The 16,449-nt window shown below is 44.5% G+C and overlaps 1 protein-coding gene across 2 annotated transcripts in view; it reads left to right on the forward strand.

Annotated features, from left to right (window-relative positions):
* smc5 (structural maintenance of chromosomes 5) overlaps positions 1-16,449 on the forward strand; it is a 111,591-nt gene that overhangs the window by 81,815 nt on the left and 13,327 nt on the right. For both annotated transcript variants that reach the window (XM_068030585.1, XM_068030586.1), the window contains exons 15-16: positions 10,574-10,743; positions 15,925-16,048. In XM_068030585.1, coding sequence (XP_067886686.1) covers positions 10,574-10,743; positions 15,925-16,048 — 294 coding nt within the window. The remainder of the gene's footprint in view (positions 1-10,573; positions 10,744-15,924; positions 16,049-16,449) is intronic.

Below are 16,449 nucleotides of genomic sequence, written 5' to 3' on the forward strand. Positions count from 1 at the left end.
TGATCCATGGCAGGCCTAATCTGCGGCCATCTTCAGGCCCCTCTGCCACGGATCCCAACGACACGGGCTCCTTAAAATCCAGCCCCCAGTGTTATCTTTATTTATTAAACATCTACAGACTGTACTTCAGCTTTATCCAAAACTCTGCTGCCTGTTTCTTATCCCACACCAAGTCCCACTCACCCATCACCCTGCCATCACTGATTTACTTCAGCTCTTGGGGCCCCAACATCTTGTTTAAAATTGTTGGCCTCAAGTGTTAATTAGCTATATGCTCCAACCCCTCCCCATATGGTGGGATGAAGGAAACAGATGCGCAAGAGACCAGAATTGGAGGAACACAGGGTACTTAGTGGTTGTAAAGCTTGCGAATGTTGAGATTGGAGGGAGCAAACCATGAAAGGATTTAAACACAAGGTTGAGAATTTTAAATTTGAGGTGTTGGGGGGCTGGTAGCCAATGGAGGACAGGGATCACAGTGTTGTGGAGAAAATAACTGCTCTAAGAGACCACGGGATTAAAGTAAATAAAGTTTTATTCAAACAACGGTGAAAGGGAGAAGTGCCTGCTGAAACATCCAGAAGCTTCTCAATAAAACAGCATCTGTAGTACAAATTTATAGAATACAATAACCATTACTCATTTGTCCACACTTGCCCCCTTGTGATTGCTTGACGGCTTTGCTCCATAAACCTCCTTGTGGTGGCTAGGGCCCTTTGGACCACTTCCTGGGCTATTTTTCCCGGGACGTCATCAATGTCTAATGATCCATCCCACCAGGGGCTGAATACATACCCCGTGAGGGCCCTGCCTGCAAGATGGAAATTCGCCACTGTAAAGGAGTCAGTGATCTGTGAGCAGAAAGTGAGTTTATTGTCACAATCCAATCCTCACAAAAGAACCTTGTCCTGTCCATCAGAGCACTACTGTGTAGGGGAGGTTTGCACTGCCTTATAGGTTTTCTCGAGAGGGCTGACCGATACTACTATGGCAGAATCATTACTGATGGGTCAGTACTACATTCTCATGTCATTAAAAGGGTACCATTTAAACCTGGAGTTGTGTACCCCCAGGATCCTACTTGATACCCTAACTCATCCCTCACCACCCCAGGGATACGAATTTATAACCCCCTAGATAAGTAGCATTAGCATGTTCTTGAGGCACAATCATCAGGAATTTGATTGTATTCTCCACTTCCCCCCCCCGTTATGGGTCATGTAACTACCAGTTCCTGTCTTTCCTCATGCAAATTAATAAGGTCTAATCTTTTCACAGCCTGAGGTATGTGTCAGGGGGCCATACCTGATCTTAAATCTTCAATATCTGAAACAATGTTATCTACCGAGTATTGAGCCAACATGTCACAGGCCCTTCCCTTTGAGTTCTCCAACAAATGGAGGCAGATTAATCCATCCCGCCAGGTTGGACGCCCTCGAGGTACTCCCTCCTTTCAGTAGTTGCGCGTACTGTCCTGGATGCAGGCAAGTGCTTCAGTGGATATTTACGGTGGGCACCTCCCATGTTGCTGCGGTTACCAGGAGGGGTGATCACCTTTGCTGCTGGCCCTCCTGTTGGCAGAAACAGAATGAGAGTCATGTAGTTTGACTTGAGTCCACTGGGAGTGGTGTCATCCCATGCAGCATTCCTGGAAAATAAAATACCAATCCCATCAGTTTAAGATTTTTCCTTTACAATCTGTTCAGGGTATACCTGTACCAAATCTCTGAGCTGATACACAGTGATGTTATTTTCATATTTAGTCCAGTATTTACTGTTGTCCAAGCAGAAACCACTGAGACAGTGGGTGAATTTTATTCTGGTGCCGCGCTGTACAGCGGCGCCCTTTAAACTCAGCAGTGTGCCCGCATTTAGTGGCTGCCGCAGAGCCCCCGCAATATTTCGCGCGGGAGCTCATTAGCATCACTGTGCTGAGCTGTTCCTTCTCTCTTTCTCCCCCACTCCCTCCATATTACGTGGGGCGAGGCCAGACATTCAGCGCAGTGCGACGCATTTTGATAGCTGTGCCCCAGGTGCCGGGGCCCTATTTAAAGCGCCCCAGCACCTGCTTCCTGGCAACCGTCAAAGAAATACTTACCTGACTGCTGAAGAATGGGGCTGCTGTCAATCTGGCAGCAAAGCAGAAAGTGCTGCAGAAACTCAGCAGGTCAGGCAGCATCTGTGGAGAGAGAAGCAGAGTTAACTTGACCAAGTTCACAGACCTGATAATTAACTCTCCTCCTCTCTGCACAGATGCTGCCTGACCTGCTGAGTTACCCCAGCACTTTCTGCTTTGCTGCCACATACTTACTCTGCTGTGTCCTATGAAGTTGCGATCCTCTTCTTCCACTCCAGTATAACATTCCTCCTTGTAGGTGTGCCACACCTGGGTAAATAATCTTAATTTTGCACATTCCAGGAGACTTAAATATACCATAAAAGGCAAATACACAACAGAAATAAAACCATAATTGAAGAATAATTACCTACTATGAGCATCTAATCATCTGACTGAAAGGCCGCAGACTAATATGCATTTGGAGTCTGTATTAGTTTCTCTACTGTTATGTGAAAATACATGTAACTGCAAATATGCGATCTTTATTACAAAACAGGAAAATATGTTCATATTCTAGCTACATTGCGAGCTAGAAATATTACAACAATAAATAGGATCAGCTGCTGTGGAAGCAAAGTGTTCGTGAACATTTGTCAATGTGTAATAGTTGAAAAACCATGACAACAGCACAGATTTCCCCACCAGTCCTGCATTGGTTTTCAAACATGTACAAGACAAACCTTGCAGCCAGAAGTTAGAGCTGTTACACGGTGGAGTCACCTTTGCATTTAAAGGACCACACCAAAAGCTGAGGATGGCAGAGGGGTACTCTAGGGTGGCCCCACAGTTCAGCGATGCCTCCCTGCTCATTCTCCTCCAGGCTGTGCGGGCAAGGTCCTTTCCACCCGCGACGGTAAGAAGAGGCCCTCACGCCTGAACAAGGCAGTCTGGCTGGAGATGGCAGAGAAGGTGAATAGCTGTGGGGCTGTCCGCCGTCAAAGGGTCCAATGCTGGATGGGGATGAACGAGCACTCCTCCAGCTAGCCCCGCTGGGCCTCATGTGCACAAGGTATGAATGCCAAAGTCATCCACAGCCAAAGGGCAATCAAATCAGCAGCCTTCCTCCAGTCAGGCTGCTAATGCAGAGGTTGCACCGAGGTTTATAGAGCTTTAGAGAACACGCTGACAAATGGGAATGCACGGGTGTCACAGCAATGTAAATACGTCTTTCACAAAATGTTCCTCACCAACATGTGTGTCCTTTTCTCTGTGAATGATGTGTGCCAGCATGTAGCACCAATGTCACAAACCTTCACACTGTTGGCCCTTCAGGAGTGCCAGCATATTCAATAACATCATTGCCATGTCACCGTTACTCATGAACATCTCCATGGATGCAGAGACATGGACATCGGCTCAGTCAGCTGCTGCCTCTAATGGTTTACACAGGGATGCTGCAGATGTGGACTGGTGCACAGTAGGTGAGCGAGGGTGATGTGCGGCTTGCAGAGCTCATGTCGGTTCCTATGGAGCAGACAGCCTTTGTCTGATAAGCCACTGCCGTATATCCCTAGCTCACTGCTAGCTCTGCATGCAGAACCTGGGTGCCATCTGCCCTCCCATATGTCTTTCATGTCGTAGGTCTTCAGCGTCCTCATAGTCCGAGGAGGAATCCTGTTGACTCATCATGCCAGGCCTGGCCCCTATTAGGTGCATAGTTATGCAGAGCAGCAAAGAAAGGAGCTGGCCTTTTCGGCTCATAGTACAAGGCATCACCCTATCTATACAGGCATTGGAAGCTCTTTAAGCATGACGATCTCCTGCTCAATAGTGGCTCTTGTAGCTGAGTGACTGGCATTGTATCTCTCCTCTGCAGCAGTGGTGGGGTCTCTCACTGGTGTCGGGAGCCATGTCTGCAAAGGATAGCCCTTATCTCCAAGAAGCCAACCCTCCATCTGAGCCAGTTCAGTGAACAGCAGTGGCAGCTGGGACTGGCACAGGTCCCAGGTGTCATGGCAGCTGCCTAAAAAGCAGTTACGGATTTGCATGAAGCATCTGCGGTGATCACATACCAGCTTCACCTAGATTGAGAGGATTCCTTTAATGGTGACGTCTGCAGGTGGTAGCCTGGCAGGAGGCCTGATGGCCACATGCGTGTAGTCTATGAACATTGCAACCTATGGTTCTCTGGTAATGGTGCCAAAACCGATGGCCCACTGGACCTGGCTGAGACAGTCCGTCATGAAGTGGACATACTCACTGGCCCTCCGGTGCAGGGCATTGGTGACCTTCCTGATGAGCTGGTACGTTGCTGACTGTGTGACCCCACAATGGTCTCCGGTGGGCCCTGAAAAGCTGCACAGGCGTCAAGCTTGAGAACCGCTGTTGCTTTGAGGACCAAAAGCATAGGATGTCCACCGAAGCCCATGGACTGCAGGTCATCTTTGAGCAGGGCACAGAGGTGTGTCACCACTCTCTCTACATGCGCAATTGCCTCTGACACTGGTGCTCTGACATCCAATGGCATGTCATGTGGGGCCTGTACATGCATGGCAGTCGTAATGGCGAGCTCCCCTTGGGGCTGCTGCTCACAACCAGGGGCCTCTACGTGGATTGCACCTGGCTGGTGATTTTGCTTCTGGTGCATACGGATCCTCAGGAGCAGAGGATCGCACAATGTAGGATGATCCATGCCTATTTCATGTGATAAATAAAGTTGAACCCTTCATGTATTCGAAGGTTCCTAACAGGGCAGGGTTTGGTGTTGACAGGTACATCAGCTGCTTTTATGGATCAACTATGCGGCGTGCCATGGCATTGCCCATCTTGGCCAACACTCAGAGTGGCACAGCAGGACCACATCAAGATCCTACCAGCTGCATCGATTGCCCCCACCATCCATATAACCTTCATGCTCTTACCCTTTCTGACACTCTCCCCACACACTGGGTGACTAGAGTGCCATTGCTCCTTCACACAAACAAACGCAGAATGTACACTGTTTACGGAGGGAGGGTACACAGTACCTCCCTTCGTGCCTGCAAAGCTTTCCCTCCAGTAATCCCAGACCCCTCCCTCCTCCCGTTAAGAATGTGGAGCTGCGACCCCTGTAATCCTCCCCCCTCCTCCCTTCCAGTATGCAGAGTGAGACCCCTGTAGTCCCCCCTTCTTCCCTCCACCCCCCCCCCCTCCCCCCGCCTATAAGAATGCAGAGCAACACCCCTGAAAACAGAACTTGCCTTCTGTCGGGAAACCTTCTGCCTCCGATGACCTTGCGGCTTTTCAAATCGTGAACGGGACAGCAGGTGACAGCCACACGTTCAAAGTAAAATCAGGACGTGTCCATGGAGAGGCGGCAGACTGCATAATCTGCAGAGGTAAGTACCATTTAACTATTCTAATTGGGGTTCTCCAGCCGTGCGGCGGGGGTGGGGGGGCAGTTCTGCACCGAGGTCACCCCCCACCGTAGGTAATTTGTGGCAGGCCCTTCTCAACGTTGCGGGTCGAGGCAGGCCTCTCCCTGCAGAATATTACCGGCCCCCGCAGTATTGACGAGCTGGTAAAATTCAGCCCAGTGTGTGTGGTTTTATTGTTTTCCTAGAATCTCTTTAAATTTCAAGTTAGAATACCAACTCAATTTAATTTAATTCATCATCTTCAATTCATTGTAGATATCTGATCAAATTCCTGAAGCTGTCAGCAATCTTGTTGCAATAAATTTTGAAAGTTGTATGGTTAGCTTAAACTGCTAGCGGAAAGGGTTAACTTTCTGCTATTCTGGAAGGGGGAACGTTCTCAGATGGATTAGTGATAATGTCACCACCCCTTTACCTATGAAGACAGAACAAACCATGAGCTATAGAATAGTCTAAGCGCATACTTTTCAGACAAATAAGAAACTTCCCAATTAGCAGTATCCAATATTAAAAATTACCCTGTTCTCACATGCGTGAATTTATATCTGGATTAACATTCTCAATTTATCAAAATACTGTCGGGTTGTGATTCTTGGCCAGAAATCGCAATTCGAATCTTGTAACTTAAACATTTAGTTTGTTTACACCTTCCTTTTGATCCAACTCATATTCCTCATTGTGAAATTTTTTTAAAATGTGCTGACGCCCCTTTTGGATAGGCGGGTTGTTTTCCTTAGAGCAGAAAAGGCTGAGGGGGCGGTGGGGGGGATCCTGATTGAGCTATAAAAAATTATGAGGGGCATAGATGGGAAGAAACTTTTTCCCTTTGCAGAGGGGTCAATAACCAGGGGGCTTAGATTTAAGTTAAAGGGCAGGAGGTTTAGAGGGGATTTGAGAAAAACCTTATTCACCTAGAGGGTGGTTGGAATCTGGAATAATGTACTGCCTGAAGGGGTGGGAGAGGCAGGAACCCTCAACATTTAAAAAGTATTTAGATGAACACTTGAAACGCCATAGCATACAAGGCTACAGGCCTACAGGAAAATGGGATTAGAATAGATAGGTGCTTGATGGCCGGCATGGACATGATGGGCTGAAGGGCCTGTTTCTGTGCTGAAAAACTCTATGACTATGACTAAAGCACATTAAAACTTTCACACATACATTATCCACACAATTTCTGCAACACTCATTCAACTTAACAACTTAAGATGAAAGAAAGGAAATAAAGTGCACCAGTGGTTTTGGTCCTTCATTTAAATCTGCCAAACTTCAAACAGTGGCCTCTCACTGGCATGGGGGAAGGAAAGGGTGGTCAAGTTTTTCACCCACAGGAACAATCGAATTGAGAGTGCCAAGTATCATTCCCTATTGTTCCCCCTTTAAGGAATCCTTCTCTCTCTCTCTCTCTCCCCCCCCCCCCCCCCCCTTGCCAAAACAAAGTGTGTACTTTAACAGCTGCTTATCCATTTTATACAGCTATCAAAACGTTAGAACAGCATGCAGGACCAGGCCACTGAAAGTTAATAAGCCATTAGTTTGGTGACACAGACAGCGCTAACACAGACAGATGAGGAAATCACAGTACACTAATATAATACACAAACAGAAACTTATGCACACACAAGTTTTCTTTTTTAATTTTTTCCGATAGCATTTTAATTGTGGTGCTTCCAACTTAATTCCTCCTAACCTTTCTCTGATTCCTGTCTGTCAGTTCCCTAAAATGATGAAACAACCCCAAATTATTTATTGCCCACCTTCTTAGATCAGTTATCTTTCCTCATGACTGCTGCACACCACACACCCACTCTCTTGGCCTTATGCGCCCATGACACGGAGCTACAATTCCCTTTTCCTTTGTATCCTTGTTTGTTCTTTAGTTTTTCAAAAGAAAGTTGCTAAATTACACTGGATCTTTTGCATTTCAAAGTTATTCCAAATTGAAATAACAGTGTTGCTGGGTGACAGGTTTTGTTAATGTTCCATTGATTTCTTCCCAAAAGCAACATTTCTTTATATTCATAGAAACCACCTAGAATGTTTGTTTTTTCTCAGTTTGTCTAAATTTGATTTTCCCTTTAAACTTCAAAACATCTTTATCAGGGAAGACAGCATTTTAGATTAAACTCCAATTGTTTCTATACTAAGTTTAAAATCTTTTCAATATCTTCTTTATTTATCTTTACAGTCAGTAAGATATGTCTAAACTGCAAGAAGCAATAGTAGATTTTAAACTTTGGTCCAATTAAAGCAAAGCATTTAAAAACTTCTACTTGGATTTCTGCCAGGCATTTCCAAGCCTTCAAGGCTGAAGCTTATCTTTTACAAAATTGTGCATGCCTTTTCACAGTTTCGAAACCAACTTTTAAAATAAAAATTAAACACTACACCACAATTTTTAATTTAAAATATAATTCAGCTTTTATATCCCATTTCTGGGTGCACAATCTTCAATTGAAATGAGCACACTCAGCAATCACATTCGCACTTCCTTATTTCCATACAACTTAGAAATATTGATTCCTGTAATGGGTTATGAATTCAAATTACCAAAAATCTGCATTAAATTCCCAGTCCCCAGCCCAAGGAGCACACAGGTTCAACTAGTTCACACCCAAAACATGACTCATGGTTCCCACAGAAATATACATGTGCAAGAATAGAACGAGTAACAGTCTCTTACTTTCAACATTAAAGCCAGACAACCACGAGTTAACGGCTGTCAGCTCCATAGCACACAGTTACAGAGACAAATGGAAGCTTCCAACATTCATGCAGACTCGAACAAAGAAACTAACTTGTTTTTACTCACTTTTAAATTTCACTAAAGCATCTTGTTTAACTTGTCCCTCTTACCTCAACCCAATACCTCTCACTTTTCCACTCTGGCTCTTGCCCTTCTAACACTTGTAACCTGTCTCTTTTCCTGAGTTAGCCTAGCTAATTCAGACTTTCCAAACTGACACATGGTAAGATAGCACTTGAATAATATAATTATTCCCTTTTGTCTGTTCTTTCCACCATTCTTTATACTTATCCAAGGTCCTTGAGGGATCCCAACCTTCCTGATCATTATATCTAAAGTTGTTCTTGTTTTTGGCTGCCAAAAATTCGGTGAGTGACCCTTTTGGTCCCCACTCTGGATCCTTATTTGCCATGGCTGATGTTTTATAGTCTGACTGTTGTTACTACTTGTGTGGGTACGGACCTCTTGCTGCTCTACGATGGTTTCTACGTGGGAAACGGACCTCTCATTTCCTCTCCAATCGTTCTTACTTTCTCTCTGCGGGAAGCGGACCTCTCGCTTCCTCTATGGCCATTCGCTACTTGTGTGGGTACGGACCTCTTGCTACCCTACGATCTTTCTTACGTGGGAAACGGACCTCTCATTTGCGCTCTGATTGTTTTTACTTTGCCTGGTTAACCCCGAGAACGATATTACCTCCTTGTTTACCCAAGGAACCACAATCCTGGCGCTGCGCTGTCTTTAGTTACTCCACCTGTGGGCCCGTCCTTTGGTTCGGATCCTCAAATCGGCCTGCCAGCTCGCCATCCCGAATGCCGACCTCCCTATCTAATGGGTGGTAAAGTAAATGTACTCGCCCACTCTCTGAGGCCAACACTTGACCGGGCACCGTGACTGAGCCCTGAGGATCCTGCTGACTATGCCAAATTGTTGTGGAGAAAATAACTGCTCTAACAGTCCTTGGGATTAAAGTAAATAAAGGTTTATTCAAACACCTGCAAGGGAGAAATGCCTGGTGAAACATCCAGCATAGGCTATGATGTGGGATAGTACAGTGGCTCTGAACTGGGGGCCCGCAAAAAAGGTTCCAAGGGATCTGCCAAAAATAACCAAAGAATGTATAGAATGCGAGCCCCGGGCAATCCACCTACACCTGTGTCTAATGAATTTTTAAACCTATGCTTGAGCATAATGACTATTCGATTCAGCCAGCGACCCATAACTGAGCTTCGCAGTCCATGCAGGTGCAAGATGGCTTGCAGCTGCAACACTTCACTGCACCCCTCACCTAAACCTCAATCTGGTGCCCATGCCTCTCATCCAGCTCTCAGTCTGGCCCAGCACCAGCAGCAAGTTTCACATTTAAGTAAAAAAAGAAATAAATATATGCTTAATTGTGTAATATTTTTATACAGGAAAACATACATGTTACAGGAAGTCTGTGGAATTTTTTATAACATTGAAAGGGGGCCTCAGAAGCAAAAAGGTTAAGAGCCCCTGTGTTAAAACATTCAGTTGAGTCCAGCTCATTGTTCTAGCATTCTGGCTCGCCTAGCCTCATGTCGAATTGCAATTTGAGCTCCTGTAATGTTTTTGATCTGCTACCTTACCTAGTGGATTTGTCCAAAATATTTAGTACTTCTTGAGTAAAATGTTTGTTGCCATGATGTGACGAGTTGGATTTTGCCTGAATTGCCAGAGCTAGATTTTTAACAAATAGTATTTATCCTCCCGGATTCGGCATGTTTTTCCTGACAGTAAGTTGTCAGGCTGGTTACAGTGCAGAATTAAAGTGTTATTTAGTTAGTTACTAAAAGGGAGGATCAGTACAAGCAATTTCAAAACATTTTGGGCCCTTGTGAGAAGATGGCATCTTCCAGACTTGAGGGCTCAGGTGTTGTTCCATTCTACTGACCAAATTCTGCTGGAGTGGGGCATCTCTAGCCATGTGCCATCAGTTAGGACTTTATCCTTTGCCCTTCAGCTCGAATATAATTTGTGCTGTAACTTGCTGCAAGCCCTTGAACACAGTGGACCAAATATGTGCTAATGGTGACTACAAAAGAGCTGCACTCTAATGGTACATTGTCATGTGGTTTTCCTCCAGTTAAATAGCTGCATTTTCATTTGAGTATGCAGGTTGAATGCAGTCTAAGAATGAGGATTCAAATGTAATAAAAACAGAGTGTTGGAAATACTCAGCAGGACTGGCAGCATCTGTGGAGAGAGAATATTAATGTTTCAGGTCTGTGACCTTTCATCAGAGCTCAAGGTAGAATCAGAATCAAAGGTAGTTACTTACAATAAGGCTGCAGAATATTATGCATCAGACTTGTGTTTTATTCACAGGAAGTAACTGCAAATCTGAATGCAGTAGAGTCACACATTGCTGAAAGTTCCGAGAGACAGAGACATCTTGAGCGTAAAGATAACGAACTGAGGACAAAGAAGAAAGAACTTTTGGAGATGAAGAGCAGGAGAAGACAACTGGAACAAAAAATCAGCGCAAAAAACGACAGGTATGGGCTCTGCCTCACAGTGCTTCCATATAGTTTTCTGTGGTTGCTGTTTTCCGTAACCTGTCTCCAACCACTCATCTCCATGTAGTCAAGATGCTAATGATGTCTGTTCAAATTTTATACAGAGAAGGAAGAAATCATACAATGTTTGAAATATTTTGAAAAAAGCACTGCTCAGTAAACTGACATTTTCCCCAATCTAACAAAGAAAGTTGATTTGAGTTAAAGCCAAATTTCTGGATAGGTGCTTATGATGGACTGATTTATAAGGATGAAGTTTAATTACCCTGATGTAATCTAGTGCCGACAACTGGCAGAGGAACATAAGCTAGTATCTTTTCCTTGTGTGTAAAGTTAAAGAAATAACATTTTCTTGAACAATTGAGTGAGAAGAATTCTTTATCTTTACATGCGGAACAATTACTCCATTTCATGGGAATAGTTTTTGTATTAGGATAGAATACTCTAACGTTTGAATATTCTTTGACTTTCAACTCCAAATGACTGCTTAAAATTCTTGTTAAACTTTTGGAAACTTTTGGTAAGCAATGGGGTACAGGTCTCTGGCACAGAGTCTGTCCCTGTTGCTCAGAAGGGAAGGGGGAAGAGGAGCAGAGCATTAGTCATTGGGGCTCCATAGTTAGGGGAACAGATAGGAGGTTCTGTGGAAACGAGAGAGACTCACGGTTGGTGTGTTACCTCCCAGGTGCCAGGGTTCGTGATGTCTCGGATCGTGTTTTTGGGATCCTTAAGGGGGAGGGGGAGCAGCCCCAAGTCGTGGTCCACATAGGCACCAACGACATGGGTAGGAAGAGAGATGGGGATTTAAGGCAGAAATTCAGGGAGCTAGGGTGGAAGCTTAGAGCGAGAACAAACAGAGTTGTTATCTCTGGGTTGTTGCCCGTGCCACGTGCTAGCGAAGTGAGGAATAGGGAGAGAGAGGAGTTGAACACGTGGCTGCAGGGATGGTGTAGGAGGGAGGGTTTTGGTTTCCTGGATAATTGGGGCTCTTTCTGGGGTAGGTGGGACCTCTACAAACAGGATGGTCTTCACCTGAACCAGAGGGGTACCAATATCCTGGGGGGGAGATTTGCTAGTGCTCTTCGGGAGGGGTTTAAACTAATTCAGCAGGGGAATGGGAACCTAAATTGTAGTTCCAGTGTACAGGATGTTGAGAGTAGTGAGGTCAGGGATGAGGTTACAAGGACGCAAGAGGGCACTGGCAAGCAAGAACTTGGTTTAAAGTGTGTCTACTTCAACACCAGGAGCATCTGGAATAAGGTGGGTGAGCTTGCAGCATGGGTTGGTACCTGGGATCTCGATGTTGTGGCCATTTCGGAGACATGGGTAGAGCAGGGGCAGGAATGGATGTTGCAGGTTCCGGGATTTAGATGTTTCAGTAAGAACAGAGAAGATGGTAAAAGAGGGGGGGGGTGTAGCATTGTTAATCAAGGAGAGTATTACAGCGGCAGAAAGGACGTTTGAGGACTCGTCTACTGAGGTAGTATGGGCCGAGGTTAGAAACAGGAGAGGAGAGGTCACCCTGTTTGGAGTCTTCTATAGACCTCCGAATAGTTCCAGAGATGTAGAGGAAAGGATAGCGAAGATGATTCTCGACAGGAGCGAGAGTAACAGGGTAGTGGTTATGGGGGACTTTAACTATCCAAATATTGACTGGAAATACTGTAGTTCGAGTACTTTAGATGGGTCAGTTTTTGTCCAGTGTGTGCAGGAGGGTTTTCTGACACAGTATGTAGACAGGCCAACCAGGGGCGATGCCACATTGGATTTGGTACTGGGTAATGAACCCGGCCAGGTGTTAGATTTAGATGTAGGTGAGCACTTTGGTGATAGTGATCACAATTCGGTTAGGTTTACCTTAACGATGGGCAGGGACAGGTATATACCGCAGGGCAAGAATTATAGCTGGGGGAAAGGAAATTATGATGCGATTAGGCAAGATTTAGGATGCGTAGGATGGGGAAGGAAACTGCAGGGGATGGGCACAATCGAAATGTGGAGCTTATTCAAGGAGCAGCTACTGCGTGTCCTTGATAAGTATGTACCTGTCAGGCAGGGAGGAAGTTGTCGAGCGAGGGAGCCGTGGTTTACTAAAGAAGTTGAAGCGCTTGTCAAGAGGAAGAAGAAGGCTTATGTTAGGATGAGACGTGAAGGCTCAGTTAGGGCGCTTGAGAGTTACAAGCTAGCCAGGAAGGATCTAAAGGGAGAGCTAAGAAGAGCAAGGAGAGGACACGAGAAGTCATTGGCGGATAGGATCAAGGAAAACCCTAAGGCTTTCTATAGGTATATCAGGAATAAAAGAATGACTAGAGTTAGATTAGGGCCAATCAAGGATAGTAGTGGGAAGCTGTGTGTGGAATCAGAGGAGATAGGGGAAGCGTTAAATGAATATTTTTCGTCAGTATTTACAGTAGAGAAAATGTTGTCGAGAATACTGAGATTCAGACTACTCGGCTAGATGGGATTGAGGTTCACAAGGAGGAGGTGTTAGCAATTTTGGAAAGTGTGAAAATAGATGAGTCCCCTGGGCCAGATAGGATTTATCCTAGGATTCTCTGGGAAGCCAGGGAGGAGATTGCAGAGCCTTTGTCCTTGATCTTTATGTCGTCATTGTCGACAGGAATAGTGCCGGAAGACTGGAGGATAGCAAATGTTGTCCCCTTGTTCAAGAAGGGGAGTAGAGACAGCCCTGGTAATTATAGACCTGTGAGCCTTACTTCGGTTGTGGGTAAAATGTTGGAAAAGGTTATAAGAGACAGGATTTATAATCATCTTGAAAAGAATAAGTTCATTAGCGATAGTCAGCACGGTTTTGTGAAGGGTAGGTCGTGCCTCACAAACCTTATTGAGTTTTTTGAGAAGGTGACCAAACAGGTGGATGAGGGTAAAGCAGTGGATGTGGTGTATATGGATTTCAGTAAGGCGTTTGATAAGGTTCCCCACGGTAGGCTATTGCAGAAAATACGGAAGTATGGGGTTGAAGGTGATTTAGAGCTTTGGATCAGAAATTGGCTAGCTGAAAGAAGACAGAGGGTGGTGGTTAATGGCAAATGTTCATCCTGGAGTTTAGTTACTAGTGGTGTACCGCAAGGATCTGTTTTGGGGCCACTGCTGTTTGTCATTTTTATAAATGACCTGGAAGAGGGTGTAGAAGGGTGGGTTAGTAAATTTGCGGATGACACGAAGGTCGGTGGAGTTGTGAATAGTGCCGAAGGATGTTGTAGGGTACAGAGGGACATAGATAGGCTGCAGAGCTGGGCTGAGAGATGGCAAATGGAGTTTAATGCGGAAAAGTGTGAGGTGATTCACTTTGGAAGGAGTAACAGGAATGCAGAGTACTGGGCTAATGGGAAGATTCTTGGTAGTGTAGATGAACAGAGAGATCTTGGTGTCCAGGTACATAAATCCCTGAAAGTTGCTACCCAGGTTAATAGGGCTGTTAAGAAGGCATATGGTGTGTTAGCTTTTATTAGTAGGGGGATTGAGTTTCGGAGCCACGAGGTCATGCTGCAGCTGTACAAAACTCTGGTGAGACCGCACCTGGAGTATTGCGTGCAGTTCTAGTCACCGCATTATAGGAAGGATGTGGAAGCTTTGGAAAGGGTGCAGAGGAGATTTACTAGGATGTTGCCTGGTATGGAGGGAAGGTCTTACGAGGAAAGGCTGAGGGACTTGAAGTTGTTTTCATTGGAGAGAAGGAGGAGGAGAGGTGACTTAATAGAGACATGTAAGATAATCAGAGGGTTAGATAGGGTGGATAGTGAGAGTCTTTTTCCTCGGATGGTGATGGCAAACACGAGGGGACATAGCTTTAAGTTGAGGGGTGATAGATATAGGACAGATGTTAGAGGTAGTTTCTTTACTCAGAGAGTAGTAGGGGTGTGGAACGCCCTGCCTGCAACAGTAGTAGACTCGCCAACTTTAAGGGCATTTAAGTGGTCATTGGATAGACATATGGATGAAAATGGAATAGTGTAGGTCAGATGGATTCACAGGTCGGCGCAACATCGAGGGCCGAAGGGCCTGTACTGCGCTGTAATGTTCTAATGTTCTAAAGATTGCTAGCTTTAATGTGATGATTTTGCTGCTGTAATTTCAGATCAAAGAAGTCGTTGAGCTGGAATTTCTTTTGGGTGTGACCATGTCAATTGTATTTTATATTAATTTGTCAGATGTCTTGGGTGACAGGGCTTACTACTCTTACAATTCTGGTTTGCTATTCTTTGATATGAAACTGCCTTCAAATATAGTTGGAAGGATTATGTACCTATGTTGAATTATGTAAAATCCATCCAAAATAAACCTTGAATTGTGCAACATTTGTTCATATTAACCCTTGAATTATGCAATATTAGTGCATAATAATCTTTAAATTCTGCAACATTCATGAAAAATAAACCTTGAATTGTGTAAACTATGGCATCAGAATGTATTGGGTGTAAGTAAATGCTGCTTGAAGCTGCCTTCATTAACTCAATACTTTCTGCTTTTAGTGCACTCTGCAGGAAAGTGATAACATGTCAAAAAGTACCCTAAAACCGAAAATTTGTTCTGTTGAATTAGTATACAATTAGTATATATTAGTATAGGGGTGGCGCAGTGGTTAGCACTGCAGCCTCACAGCTCCAGTGACCCGGGTTCAGTTCTGGGTACTGCCTGTGCAGAGTTTGCAAGTTCTCCCTGTGGGTTTCCGCCGGGTGCTCCGGTTTCCTCCCACAGCCAAAGACTTGCAGGTTGATAGGTAAATTGGCCATTCTAAATTGCCCCTAGTGTAGGTAGGTGGTAGGAGAATTGAGGGAAGGTGGGGATGTGGTAAGGAATACGGGATTAATGTAGGATTAGTGTAAATGGGTGGTTGATGGTCGGCACAGACTCGGTGGGCGGAAGGGCCTGTTTCAGTGCTGTATCTCTCTATGACTCTAGGACAAGGCCTGAAATCAGCTTTATTAGCCTGTGTGACTTTGAAGGAGGATATGTTACAGTTTCAGATAATGCAACAGAGGCAGTGAACATGTATGAGCCAATAACAATTGAAGCAATTGTTACTTTAGTCATCTCTGCATAGTGCATGAGTTCTGTAATTACTTAAGATACTATAAATACTTGAATGTTAACAGATGATCTGCTGTTCTCCCCTCCCATTTAACAACTTGTTCTCAGTCTGAAGCAGATGGAGATGGACACCATCAATCTTGAAGAGGAAAAACGAAAAGCTAATGCAAAGATGAAGGCAATCTATAGTCAAAAAGCTAAATTAGTTTCCGAGTTAACACAGCTTATTAGGGTAAGTCTTAACAGAATTTTTGGCATTCAGTATTTCTACAAAAACAATTGCCCCATAACTCCTTAATTCATTTAAATACATTCTCTTTAGCAGAATATGCTGGCAACATTTTTGTATTTGTGAAATTATGTTTACTGCTTTACTTTTGTAAAAAAAAAAATCACTGTCTTGTAAAAATGTGCAGCCAAATGAGCAAAACACATATCTACTGTTTTAGTGAAATAATTGTCTAGGTCCTAAAGGAGTTCAGTGTATGCAGAAATATGTATTTATAGTCAGTGCTTTTTAAACAAAAAAAGGGCTTTAAAATTACCTATGGGCTATATGTGTGCAAATGCTATGGCTTGACTTTAAAATTCTCATCCTTGTTTTCTGATCACTCAATGGCCTCCTTACCCCTC

The sequence above is a fragment of the Heterodontus francisci genome, chromosome 4 (genome assembly GCF_036365525.1).
Source record: "Heterodontus francisci isolate sHetFra1 chromosome 4, sHetFra1.hap1, whole genome shotgun sequence".
Taxonomy (NCBI): Eukaryota; Metazoa; Chordata; class Chondrichthyes; order Heterodontiformes; family Heterodontidae; genus Heterodontus; species Heterodontus francisci.